We start from the raw sequence: 13,022 nt of genomic DNA on the forward strand, positions 1-13,022 counted from the left end.
CCCTGTCTGGGTCAGTTTGACAGTTGGGATGGTTGCACCTCACACTAGACAGTGACACAAAGGGAGCTGGGGTGTAGTCAGTATTTCCTGATGAGCCATCTGTGCTAGGAAGGAGGGGAGGAGTGGTCACTTTCACCTGAAAGGGCTGTGCCTGTGCTCACACAATGCAGTCTCTGACCCCTGGTGACTGTCTGGGGACTGGCCTGGTCAAGGCAGGATTTCACATTCAAAAGAGACTTTACTTTAGTAGGCCTACTTCAAAGGAGAAATTGGATATAAGAAGGACCCCCAAAACCACAGACTTTAGATCACTTCTGGACATCAAGAGGAACCTCTGCCTGGAGAAGAGCTGAAGAGCTGAGCAGAAGTGCTGCCCTGCCTGTGACTGTGCTTTGTGGAGCTATCCTACAGTTGCTGTTTCTGCCAGAGTAAGAGGGCAAAGACTGGACTTTGTGTGCCTTCCATCTTGTGAAGAATTCTCCAAGGGCTTGATTTAGAGCTTGCCTCCTGTTGTTTGAAGTCTCAGGGACAGCAAAGACTTCTCTTTGCCAGCGCCTGGAGTCTCTGGAGAGACTCCTGCTCTGACAAGTGATGCCCTATACAGTCCCTGGGCCCTTGAAAGGAAAGCCAGTGGAAATCCAACGAAATCGACTTCGGACGACTTCGGACAAACACCGCTGCTGAATCCGGTGACGCCGCCTGCAACCGACTCCATGATCTTTGCTGGAACACGATGACTTTCGCAGGCCCGATGCCGCTTCAGTCCCGCTGAAGTTTGCGACTCCGTAGAAGTCACCGCACCACGTCGTGACCGACACCGCTCAAAGTGCGTGGATTCAACGTTTCGCACAGACGCCCCGATCCCTGACTTCGCCCATTGACTTGTTTTCACTCTTCACCAAAGGTACTGTACTTGGGGGTCTACGCAACTCCATGTCCGGTGCCGCTGGTGTCGGCTTGTTGGGAACGACTCTGTCACGACACCGTGTTAATACCTCATCGAAGCATTTTGTGTTTCTAAGTGCTATTTTTGAGTTTAATCCTTAAAAATTCATAACTTGACTTGTGTTTATCGGATTTTTGTTGTTTTGGTCTTGTTTTGTTTAGATAAATATTTCCTATTTTTCTAAACTGGTGTTGTGTCATTTTGTAGTGTTTTTATTGAGTTACTGTGTGTGTTGGTACAAATACTTTACACCTAGCCCTCTGAAGTTAAGCCTACTGCTCTGCCAAGCTACCAAGGGGGTAAGCAGGGGTTAGCTGAGGGTGATTATCCTTTACCCTGACTAGAGAAATGGTCCTTGCTTGAACAGGGGGTAACCTGACTGTCAACCAAAGACCCCAGGTCTAACAATAGTAAAGTCAGGAGAAGGGAGCCATGGGGAGAGGCTACACTGGGGTGTGGAAACAAACATCCAAAAGGCTGTCAGATCCAAAGGTCGTATTAGCAGTGAGCCACCCAGCAGCAGAAAGCTCCAGGTAATCGTAAGCACAAGCCTTTCAAAAAAAGACCACAATATAGGGTAACCATCAATACACACAACTACTACTAGTAATCTATATCTTATAAATCACCTCCTGGGCTGTTTACAACAACCTTGCATTGCCTTTGAGAAAGCAACACCATGAATACTGTTGTGTAATAAGCTTTTCAACAATGTGTGTAGTTAATTCTATTGCAATCTAGCAGCCCCTTTTACTTGCACTCCAATGTCAGGCTATAAACAATCCAAATTGCTGCAAATAAAACAAACTTTTATTTAAAAAAATAAAACATGTACAGTACAAAACATCCACTGAAAAAAGTCTTGATTAGGACACATCAAATTATTTTGCCAAGTCCTGGGAAATTCGCCACGTGTCCCACCTGAATATAAAGTCCATATTGTGCAAGAATTAAAAGTAACATTGGTTTTCAGCATATTTCGTCAATTAGTGTTGGATTGTCGTGTAGTTCACCGCAGTCGTTGATGTCATCCACATCTACGCTGACAGGAATATATCCGTCCTCCCTGGGAATGCAAAGGCACCAGCCTGCACCGCTTAGGTCGAGTGCATCAAAATCAAATACCTTCAGGATGCTGAAGTCAACAGTGTCATATTTGCACAAAGCTGTCAGCTTGTGCCAATATAGCCATGTCATCATAAGGCCCAGTACCTGCAAAACACAACAAAGATACCATGGAATGCAATATGTGGCATGCATATAATTCTACAGTCAACCTAAAAACAAAAACATACAATTTATTCCAAAATTTCAATCACCAGAATAAAAATAACAGCACAGTCAAATTTACTGAGGAAAATGAAGTAAATCATCTTACCATCGAATATATTATAAACACTAACCACAAATGTCACAAATACAACTTCTAACTGCATTTACACAGCACATAAAGTGCCCAGGGGTCTCTAGGTATTGTGACTCCAGTCTTCAGTCCCAGGGCCATCCACATGCTAATGACAATACTAAAAAAGTACTTGACTACGACTCTGTGATAACAAATTTGTTAGACCTGACAGCCTTAGGGTGGTCACCCCTAACTTTTTGCCTGCCTCCCTCCACTTTTTGGACACTGTTTTTGCTGGCTTTTAGACTATGCGCACTTTATCACTGCTAACCAGTGCTAAAGTGCATATGCTCTCTCCCTGTAAACATGGTAACCTTGGATCATACCTGATTGGACTATTTAATCTACTTATAAGTCCCTAGTAATGTGCACTATATGTGCCTAGGGCCTTTAGATTAAATGCTACTAGTGGGCCTGCAGCACTGGTTGTGCCACCCACTTAAGTAGCCCCTTTACCTTGTCTCAGGCCTACCATTGCAAAGCCTGTGTGTGCAGTTTCACTGTCACCTCGACTTGGCATTTAAAAGTACTTGCCAAGCCTAAACCTCCCCTTTCTCCACATGTAAGTCACCTCTAATGTGTGCCCTAGGTAAACCCTAGAGCAGGGTGCTGTGTGGGTGAAAGGCAGGACATGTACCTGTGTAGTTTACATGTCCTGATAGTGTAAAACTCCTAAATTCGTTTTTGCAGTACTGTGAGGCCTGCTCCCTTCATAGGCTAACATTGGGGCTGCCCTCATACAGTATTGAAGTGGTAGCTGCTGATCTGAAAGGAGTAGGAAGGTCATATTTAGTATGGCCAGAATGGTAATACCAAATCCTGCTGACTGGTGAAGCTGGATTTGATATTACTATTCTAGAAATGCCACTTTTAGAAAGTGAGCATTTCTTTGCACTTAAATCTTTCTGTGCCTTACAATCCACGTCTGGCTGGACTTGGTTGACAGCTCCTTGTGCATTCACTCAGGCACACCCCAAACACAGGGTACTCAGCCTCACTTGCATACATCTGCATTTTGAATGGGTCTTCCTGGGCTGGGAGGCTGGAGGGCCTGCTCTCACACAAAGGACTGTCACACCCCGTACTGGGACCCTGGCAGACAGGATTGAACTGAAAGGGGACCTGGTGCACTCCTTAGCCACTCTTTGAAGTCTCCCCACTTCAAAGGCACATTTGGGTATAAAACAGGGCCTCTGCCCTACCTCATCAGACACTTGCTGGAGAAGAAACCTGAACCAGAACCAGAACCTGCATCCTGCCAAGAAGAACTGCCTGGCTGCCTAAAGGATTCACCCGACTGCTTTCTACAAAGGACTGCTGCCTTGCGGTTGCCCTGCTGCATTGCTGAACTCTGGGCTGCCCTCATACAGTATTGAAGTGGTAGCTGCTTATCTGAAAGGAGTAGGAAGGTCATATTTAGTATGGCCAGAATGGTAATACCAAATCCTCCTGACTGGTGAAGTTGGATTTGATATTACTATTTTAGAAATGCCACTTTTAGAAAGTGAGCATTTCTTTGCACTTAAATCTTTCTGTGCCTTACAATCCACGTCTGGCTGGGCTTGGTTGACAGCTCCTTGTGCATTCACTCAGACACACCCCAAACACAGGGTACTCAGCCTCACTTGCATACATCTGCATTTTGAATGGGTCTTCCTGGGCTGGGAGGGTGGAGGGCCTGCTCTCACACAAAGGACTGCCACACCCCGTACTGGGACCCTGGCAGACAGGATTGAACTGAAAGGGGACCTGGTGCACTTCTTAGCCACTCTTTGAAGTCTCCCCCACTTCAAAGCCACATTTGGGTATAAAACAGGGCTCCTGCCCTACCTCATCAGACACTTGCTGGAGAAGAAACCTGAACCAGAACCTGCATCCTGCCAAGAAGAACTGCCTGGCTGCCTAAAGGACTCACCTGACTGCTTTCTACAAAGGACTTTGACTAGAGTGAGGGTTCTTGCTTGGACAGAGGGTAACCTGACTGCCAACCAAAAACCCCATTTCTAACATTATTCTTTACCTTCATAAGACTAACCCCATGGCTCCAAACTTAATAAAAGTGGTGCAAGCTGGAACATTTGAAAAGGTGCCCACCTGAAATGTACTAACCCCATTATGGTCTTCGACTCAAATATAAAGGAAACAGGTTATGCACCCACTACTGAATATACAGTGGTCTCTGACATCAAAAAGAGTCATATGGGCCTGAAAACCTCATCCTTTTGGCGTAGTAGGTTTTCGCTGCTTCAGAAAGTGTGAACTTCAATTGGAAACCATGCTAATGCTGGAGCAGAACCCCAGCTCCATAATCGGGGTGCAGACATAACAGGGTTCAGAACAGCACCTTTTAAACATTAACTTTGTTTTGGTTTTAATATTTATAAAATTTGCCACTGTCAACTGTAACAAAGCTAGTTGCTTTTCATTGGCTTTCAATTAGCAAGACTATATTGACTCATCCCTCCTCATTGTCCGTCCTTTTCGAATGAGGCCACCCCACACTGTGACAAAAAAGCAGATAGCCTTTTGGAAAGAAAGATGTCCCCTAACAATCCCTTTAAATATGGAGACTAGTTCATTTTTAATTTTGTTTATTGACCCTCACCCCTTTCATACATAAAATAAACATCTTTCCCTCACCATCTTCTTTTCTGTACCCACTCAGAGAGAGACAACCGAAATAACACAGCCTCAGACACACCCCAAACACAGGGTACTCAGCCTCACTTGCATACATCTGCATTTTGAATGGGTCTTCCTGGGCTGGGAGGCTGGAGGGCCTGCTCTCACACAAAGGACTGCCACACCCCGTACTGGGACCCTGGCAGACAGGATTGAACTGAAAGGGGACCTGGTGCACTTCTTAGCCACTCTTTGAAGTCTCCCCCACTTCAAAGCCACATTTGGGTATATAACAGGGCCTCTGCCCTACCTCATCAGACACTTGCTGGAGAAGAAACCTGAACCAGAACCTGCATCCTGCCAAGAAGAACTGCCTGGCTGCCTAAAGGACTCACCTGACTGCTTTCGACAAAGGACTGCTGCCTTGTTGTTGCCCTGCTGCCTTGCTGAACTCCTGTGTGGCTGTAAAAGTGCTCTCCAAGGGCTTGGATAGCACTTGCCTCCTGTTCCCTGAAGTCTCAGGACCAAAAAGACTTCTCTTTTTCATTTGGACTCTTCGTGCGCGAAAATTTCGACGCACAGCTTGCTCCACGGCGAGAAAAATGCTGCACACCGACGCTGATCGACGCGGCGCCTTTGGGGCGACCAGAACTTTGACGCACGGCCTCGCAAGGACAACGCCGCCCGACTTCCAGAGGGGAAATTGACGCGACGCCTGCCGTGAGAGCGAAACTTCGACGCACAGCCCCGCGGAACGACGCGCAGCCGGAAAACAAGCAGGAGAATCCACGCACAGACCCCGGGACATCTGGTAATCCCGCGACCCACAGAAAGAGAAAGTCCGCGCGCCGGAAAACGACGCCCGACTTCCCCGCGTGAAAAATAAAGACGCAAGTCTGTGTGTGCAAGGGAGAAATCTACGCCCACACTATTTTTCCCTGTATCTCTTCTTCTGCGGCCCTTTGCGGAGATTTTCCACTTTAAACCAGGTACTTTGTGCTTGAAAGAGACTTTGTTTGCTTTTTAAAGACTTAAGACACTTTGGGCCTGATTCTAACTTTGGAGGACGGTCTTAAACCGTCCCAAAAGTGGCGGATATACCACCTACCATATTACGAGTTCCATAGGATATAATGGACTCGTAATACGGTAGGTGGTATATCCGCCACTTTTGGGACGGTTTAACACCGTCCTCCAAAGTTAGAATCAGGCCCTTTATATCACTTTTCAGTGATATCTCTACAATTTCACATTGCATCTTTATTCGTTTTGACCTGCAATTATCCAGATAAATATTATATATTTTTCTAAACACTGTGTGGTGTATTTTTGTAGTGCTATATGGTGTTATTGTATGATTTATTGCACAAACACTTTACACATTGCCTTCTAAGTTAAGCCTGACTACTCGTGCCACGCTACCAAAGGGTGGGCACAGGATCATTTTGGATTGTGTGTGACTTACCCTGACTAGAGTGAGGGTTCTTGCTTGGACAGAGGGTAACCTGACTGCCAACCAAAAACCCAATTTCTAACATTATTCTTTACCTTCATAAGACTAACCTTATGGCTCCAAATTTAATAAAAGTTGTGCAAGCTGGAACATTTGAAAAGGTGCCAAACTGAAATGTATTAAACCCATTATGGTCTTCGACTCAAATATAAAGGAAACAGATTATGCACCCACTACTGAATATACAGTGGTCTCTGACATCAAAATGAGTCATATGGGCCTGAAAACCTCATCCTTTTGGCGTAGTAGGTTTTCGCTGCTTCAGAAAGTGTGAACTTCAATTGGAAACCATGCTAATGCTAGAGCAGAATCCCAGCTCCATAATCGGGGTGCAGACATACCAGGGTTCAGAACAGCACATTTTAAACATTAACTTTGTTTTGGTTTTAATATTTATAAAATTTGCCACTGTCAACTGTAACAAAGCTAGTTGCTTTTCATTGGCTTTCAATTAGCAAGACTATATTGACTCATCCCTCCTCATTGTCCATCCTTTTCGAATGAGGCCACCCCACACTGTGACAAAAAAACAGATAGCCTTTTGGAAAGAAAGATGTCCCCTAACAATCCCTTTAAATATGGAGACTAGTTAATTTTTCATTTTGTTTATTGACCCTCATCCCTTTCATACATAAATTAAACTGCTTTCCCTCACCATCTTCTTTTCTGTACCCACTCAGAGAGAGACAACCGAAATAACTAGCTCGCCAGGAAAGCTTTTCTCGTTTGGCCTTTATGTTTCTCCAGTTATTCACTTTGTTTTGGCTAATTGTCAAGAATGCAAATGGTAAACAATATAGCATGCATCAAAACTGTGCTCTGCTTCATGCCTGAGATGAGATGTGTCAGGTTCATCAAGGTGGGCCTCGCGCAACTCAGTGCAACAAGCTTCTTGTCTCCTGTTTTAATGGACACAAGTATGGAGCAATAGGAAATACTTTCTCCAGCTGGCACTCCCCAACATAATCCAATTTCCTGCCTCTTAGCTGGCTACTGGGAACACTGTCTTAAGGCGGTTACATATTGACAAAACAGAGTTCGCAAGGATTCTGACAAGACTCTACCCTCCTAAATGGTTTAAGGACTAATTTCCTTGGATTACTAAAAGAAATTCACTATTGCCAAATATGGTGGGTCTATCATCAATGGCTGCAAGGAGTGTGAGAAATTGAGTTGTTGGTTGGGGGTGGGTGGGGGAGCGGGGTTGACACCATACTTAATCAACAGCCACGGTCCTTTTCAGGGGGAACCACAAAAATTCACCAAATTAACCTTTGCTTAACCCTTTGGAGCTTGGTACAAAAACAGTCAGGCTCAACTTGGAGGCAATGTGTGAAGTATGTGTGCAGCACTTAAACAGTAATAAAGAGAAAACATGACACAGGAAAAATCCCACATTTAGAAAACACAAGTACATTTTAATAAATCATTTGGCACTAAAACATCCAAAATCAAATCAGTAAAACCAGTTATGAATTTTTTAAATTTCAGGTAAAAACTAGTGCCTAAAAGTTCATAACGCCAACTGCTGACTTCTAGTGGTGTGAGACAAGGACAATGTAGAATATTTTGGCCAACCCCAATGGACAGTGGTTCACATATAAGAAATGGATTGTGCCAAATCTCCGCTTACCTTCAGAAAAATGTCTAAGAAGGTAAAGTTCAGTGGGGCAAGGTAGCCGGCGATGTCTTGGGGGGGGGGGGAGGTTTGTTGTCGTTGGAGAGCTGCTGGACGTAGTCCCAATGAAGATTTTTGATTATAAACTTAGGTCCTCATTACAAACCTTGCGGACACGGCGATAAAATGGAGAAAAGTACCTCCAACAGGCTGGTGGTACGTTTCCACATAATATGACATTGAAGCTTTGGCTCAAGCCAAACCGCCAATGTACCACATCGTCCAGGACGGCGGTAACGACCATCGGGCTGGAGCCAAGCGGCCGTCACTAGCCCGCCTCCTGGATTATGACCCCGCCTAGCGCCATGGTTTTCGTGGCTTCCTTACTGCCAGGAAGACCATGGCTGTAGGCACTATCAGTGACAGGGAATCCCCTGTCACTGATAGGGGTCTTCCCTGACCACTCCACCTACCCTGGTTTCCACCACACACCCCCACTCCAGACCCCCCACGACATACACGCACCTTCATTCACCGTCTAACACACACATATACACACTCATACCCACAATCATCCACGTATGCAGACATCCACTCACACACACATCCACACACACAGACATACATACATGCACAAACGCATGCACACAACATACACGCACTCACACATCCATAAACGCACACATTGACAACACACATCTCACATCCGCATACATGCACGCACAGACACACAATCACCCCCACACACACACACACATCCCCCCCAACCCCCTCCCCTGTCAGAGCACCCGACTTACCTGATTGCAGGGGGTCCTCTGGCAGGAGACGGGCCGGGCGCTTCTGCCAGCAGCAGTGTCCGCCAGCAGAACATCGCTAGGCCGTATCATGTGCCAGCAGCAGCGTCACCTTACCGACATCCGCCACCATGGCCGCAGCCGGAATTCCACCATCCTTCTGGCAGAATTCCGGCTATGGTCATAATTTGTTGGACAGCTGGTAGCTGCTGCGATGGTCTTTTGGTGGCCATCGCCGCAGCCGTAGGCGGTATATACAGCCAATGTTCTAATGAGGGCCTTAGTCTGTTTGAGTGAAGTTGAAAATTTCCAGCAGAATGAAGCTACAGGATATGCCCGACAAGAGCTCCACGACGCCACAGACCCCTTGCACAAGGAGCCACTGAACAGAATTTGCTGCTGCAGAGAAGAACGTAGAGGGAGCTGTCACAAAGTCAGGCTGACTGCCAATCTCCTCTTGGTTCTCAGAACACTTTTTCACAGAATATTTTTTAAGTCCTAAATGTGGATTTGAATTATCTGGCCGCATTTAGCACCACTTCAAAGTGTCTAGGACTGAGGGGGTGCAACCTGAAGCATCAGGACTCACTCAGGATGGGTCTAAGCATGGGTTCAAAATGGTTGAAGCCTTTTCTGTCCCTGAGGCTCTGATCAGAAGCCATCCAACTAGCCCTTGGAATCACTCTGGAAGTTTTGGGTTCAACTAGAAAAGCTGGACTCAAGCAACAGGGCACTCCTCTGAGGGCACAGGGCAGACTTCATGCAGCAGTTCTATCCTCTGAAATACACAGCCAACCACAGTTAGCAAGGAGGTCCTCTGACAGAAGTCAACTAAAGAGTGGATCTGAGAGCCTATTTTTAATCCTGGTGCCCCACCCTGAAGTGGAAGAAACTTTTGAGGGATTACCCCCACAGACATGTCTGGAATTTCCTGTTTCCCTGCCCTGGTCCCAGTCAGTCTAAAGGCACAATAGCCTACTGTGAAGTTCTTTGTGTATGCACTGAGGTATAGTCTTGATATGCAAGTGGGGCTGTGCACAGCTCTGCTCCCCTAACCTGCATTGGCTACCAAATCCTGCCAAAACCTAGTCCCTCTATCGTGCGGCTGTCTGGTAGGAATACACAAAGGCCAACTGCCACCTACACATAATCAATTGATCCAGGAAACAGGCTGCAGACACCAAATAATTATGACAAAATGTAGGCCGCATAGTAGTGAAAACAAATGTAGAAGATTTTTACTACTGGGACACGTACATGTCTACATTTTGAAATACAATGCACCCTGCCCCACTGGCTGTCTGGAGTCTGCTTTAGGGGTGGCATATGTAATAGAAAGGGAGATTTAGGCCTGGCATGAGGTTTATTTTGTCAAGTTGAATTGTTAGTTCAAAACTGTTACAGGCTGCAATGGTAGGCCTGGGACATGATTTAAGGGGCTACTTACGTGGTTGCAGTTCAACAAAACAGGAGGGAAGAATGAAAAAGGCTTGGGGAAAGACCACCCTTAGGCTGACAGGTCTCACACGTCTCCTCTGAAAGCCCTTCTGCAGGTCCAGAAGGGAACTGAAGAGTGGGTCTGGGAGCCATAGTTTTCTAAATGGTGTAGTGGAAGAAACCGCTAGAATTTATCCCCCAGAGAAGTGTGTGGAATTTTCTGTCACCCTGCCTGGTCACAGTCTGTCTGCAGGTACGATAGGCTATTGTGAAGTTCTTTGTGTATGAGCTCAGGCATAGTCTTTTTAGTGCAAGTGGGGCTGTGCACAGTATGCTAACACCTAGGGGCATATTTATACTCTGTTTGCGCCGAATGTGCATCAAAATTTTTGACGCACAATCGGCGCAAACCCTGCCCCATATTTATACTTTGCCGTGCGTCATTTTTTGGAAGGGGGAACCAGCCTTGCGTTAATTATATGCAAGGTAGGCGTTCCCCATCGAAAAAATGACTTTAAGGCCTGTGCCCCATATTTATACTCTGATGTCATTTTGACGCACAGGAGGGGGCAGGCCTTAAAAAACGGCGCACAGCCTGATGGGCGCCGTTTTTTAACGCCTGGGTCAGGGCAGGTGTTAAGGGACCTGTGGGCTCAGAAGGAGCCCAGAGGTGCCCTCCCATGCCCCCAGGGACACCCCCTGCCACCCTTGCCCACTCCAGGAGGACACCCAAGGATGGAGGGAACCATCCCAGGGAAGTTGAGGTAAGTTGGGGTAAGTATTTTTTTCGGTTTTTTTTTTGTGGCATAGCGGGGCCTGATTTGGGCCCCCCTACATGCCACTATGCCCAATGACCATGCCCAGGGGACATAAGTCCCCTGGGCATGGCCATTGGGCAAGGGGGCATGACTCCTGTCAAATCCGGTTTGAGGCCTGAATTTTGCATCAGACCTGACTTGCCCCATTTTTTGACGCACAACCCCCATTTTCCCAAACACCGGCGCTGCCTGGTGTGAGTCATTTTTTTTTTTACGCACACCAGTCCGCAGCGCCGGCTAACGTCATTCCATAAATAAGGCGCCCGCATGGCGCGTTGGAATGGCGTTAGCCGGCGGTAAAATTTTTGACGCACAACTGCGTTGGCGCTGTTGTGCGTCAAAAAGTATAAATATGGGCCCTAGTCCCTCTATTGTGTCACTGTCTAGGAGGAATACACAAAAGCCAACTGTCAACTACACCTAGTTATGTGATTCAGGAGAGAGACTGCAGGCACCCAATGGTTATGTCAAGAAAATACCACCTTTCTAAAAAAGGCAGTACTGTGAATCAAAATCCAACTTTACAATTAAAGAGGTTTTTAAAAATACAATTCCTTAGATATCAAATATGCCATTTTTACCTGCTCCTAAACAAAGGTTATCACAAACGTAATCTTATGGAACAGGTAGGCCTTACAGTAGTGAAAACTGAATTTACCAGTTTTTCAATACTAGGACATTTGAAACTTAAAAGTAGATGTATAACTTTTTAAATACAATACTCTCTGTTCCATGGGATGTCTAGGGCCTTCCTTAGCCCTAGTGGTTACTTATGTAATGAAAAGGGAATATTAGGCTTGGCTAGGGGTTTTATTTTGCCAAGTCATATTAGCAGTTTAAAGCTGCTCACAGGTTGCACTGGCAGGACTGGTCATGTTTTAAAGGGCTACTTTGGGGTGGGGGGACAGATCCACTAATAGCATTTAATTTACTAGTCATGTGTATACAGCATACCACTCTACCAGGGACTTATAAATAAATTAAATATGCCAATTAGGTGTAAGTCAAATTTACCATGTTTAAGAGAGTGAGCACAAACACTTTAGCACTGGTTAGCAGTGGCAAAGTGCACAGAGTTTTAAGGCCAACAAAAAACGAATTCAGCAAAATTGGAGAGGGGAAAATGTTTGGGGGAAGATCACTTTAAGACTGACAGGTCTACCAAGAAGACTTGCTCATCACATCTGATGGATCAGAAAATAGAGAGCTCACAAAAATGTCATACACCTTAAGTATCCTATGTGTCCTAATACCATGTATCTCTGAGCTGGAGTCCTGACTCTGGAATGCTGAGAGTGAATGATGTAATAGAATGCTGATGTGTGGTCTAGAGTGGAAGCTAGCAGTGAGCTAGGAGTGACAGGGTTGGAGGGAAGATTAAGCCCTAACAGGACCTCCCTGCTATTGCTGTAACCTAATGTCAGATGTAGCAGAAATCTCAGTACTGTCCCTCATGTCACAGTGATCATCTATATGTGACAGTTTATACAATATGATAAAGTACTAACAGTTTGGTTCTAATGTGATGCACTGAGAAGTCATGTTAGTGTGCACTCACCATAGACTAGTCAGCTAAACCTATGTGGTACTGGGATTAAATTTAATACTTGAAGTATTAATCTGTCACTAGGTTATATTTTAGAGTCTAAAGTAATAGTTTGCATGAAAATTATATTAGATTTTTGATGAAAAGTGTTTTAAATTCATATGCAAAATTGAGAGAAATGCAGTTCTATGCCATGCTGGGGCAGTCTCACCCTTCACAGAAATCAATGCCCTTCAAGGTCAAGGGATCTTTGGACCTAGCATAGGGTGTGGTAGAACCACTAACACAATTTCTACACCAAGTCAATTAAGTTATACACACCA

The 13,022-nt window shown here is 45.5% G+C and overlaps 1 protein-coding gene across 4 annotated transcripts in view; it reads right to left on the reverse strand.

The window, feature by feature from the left end:
• Window positions 1-1,734: 1,734 nt before the first annotated feature.
• The window catches only part of LOC138265921 (tetraspanin-15-like), a 162,627-nt gene continuing 151,339 nt past the window's right edge, over window positions 1,735-13,022 (reverse strand). For all 4 annotated transcript variants that reach the window (XM_069214110.1, XM_069214109.1, XM_069214107.1 and 1 more), the window contains one exon: window positions 1,735-2,158. In XM_069214110.1, coding sequence (XP_069070211.1) covers window positions 1,916-2,158 — 243 coding nt within the window. In that variant the 3' untranslated portion in view covers window positions 1,735-1,915. The remainder of the gene's footprint in view (window positions 2,159-13,022) is intronic.

This window comes from Pleurodeles waltl, chromosome 11 (genome assembly GCF_031143425.1).
Source record: "Pleurodeles waltl isolate 20211129_DDA chromosome 11, aPleWal1.hap1.20221129, whole genome shotgun sequence".
Lineage (NCBI taxonomy): Eukaryota > Metazoa > Chordata > Amphibia > Caudata > Salamandridae > Pleurodeles > Pleurodeles waltl.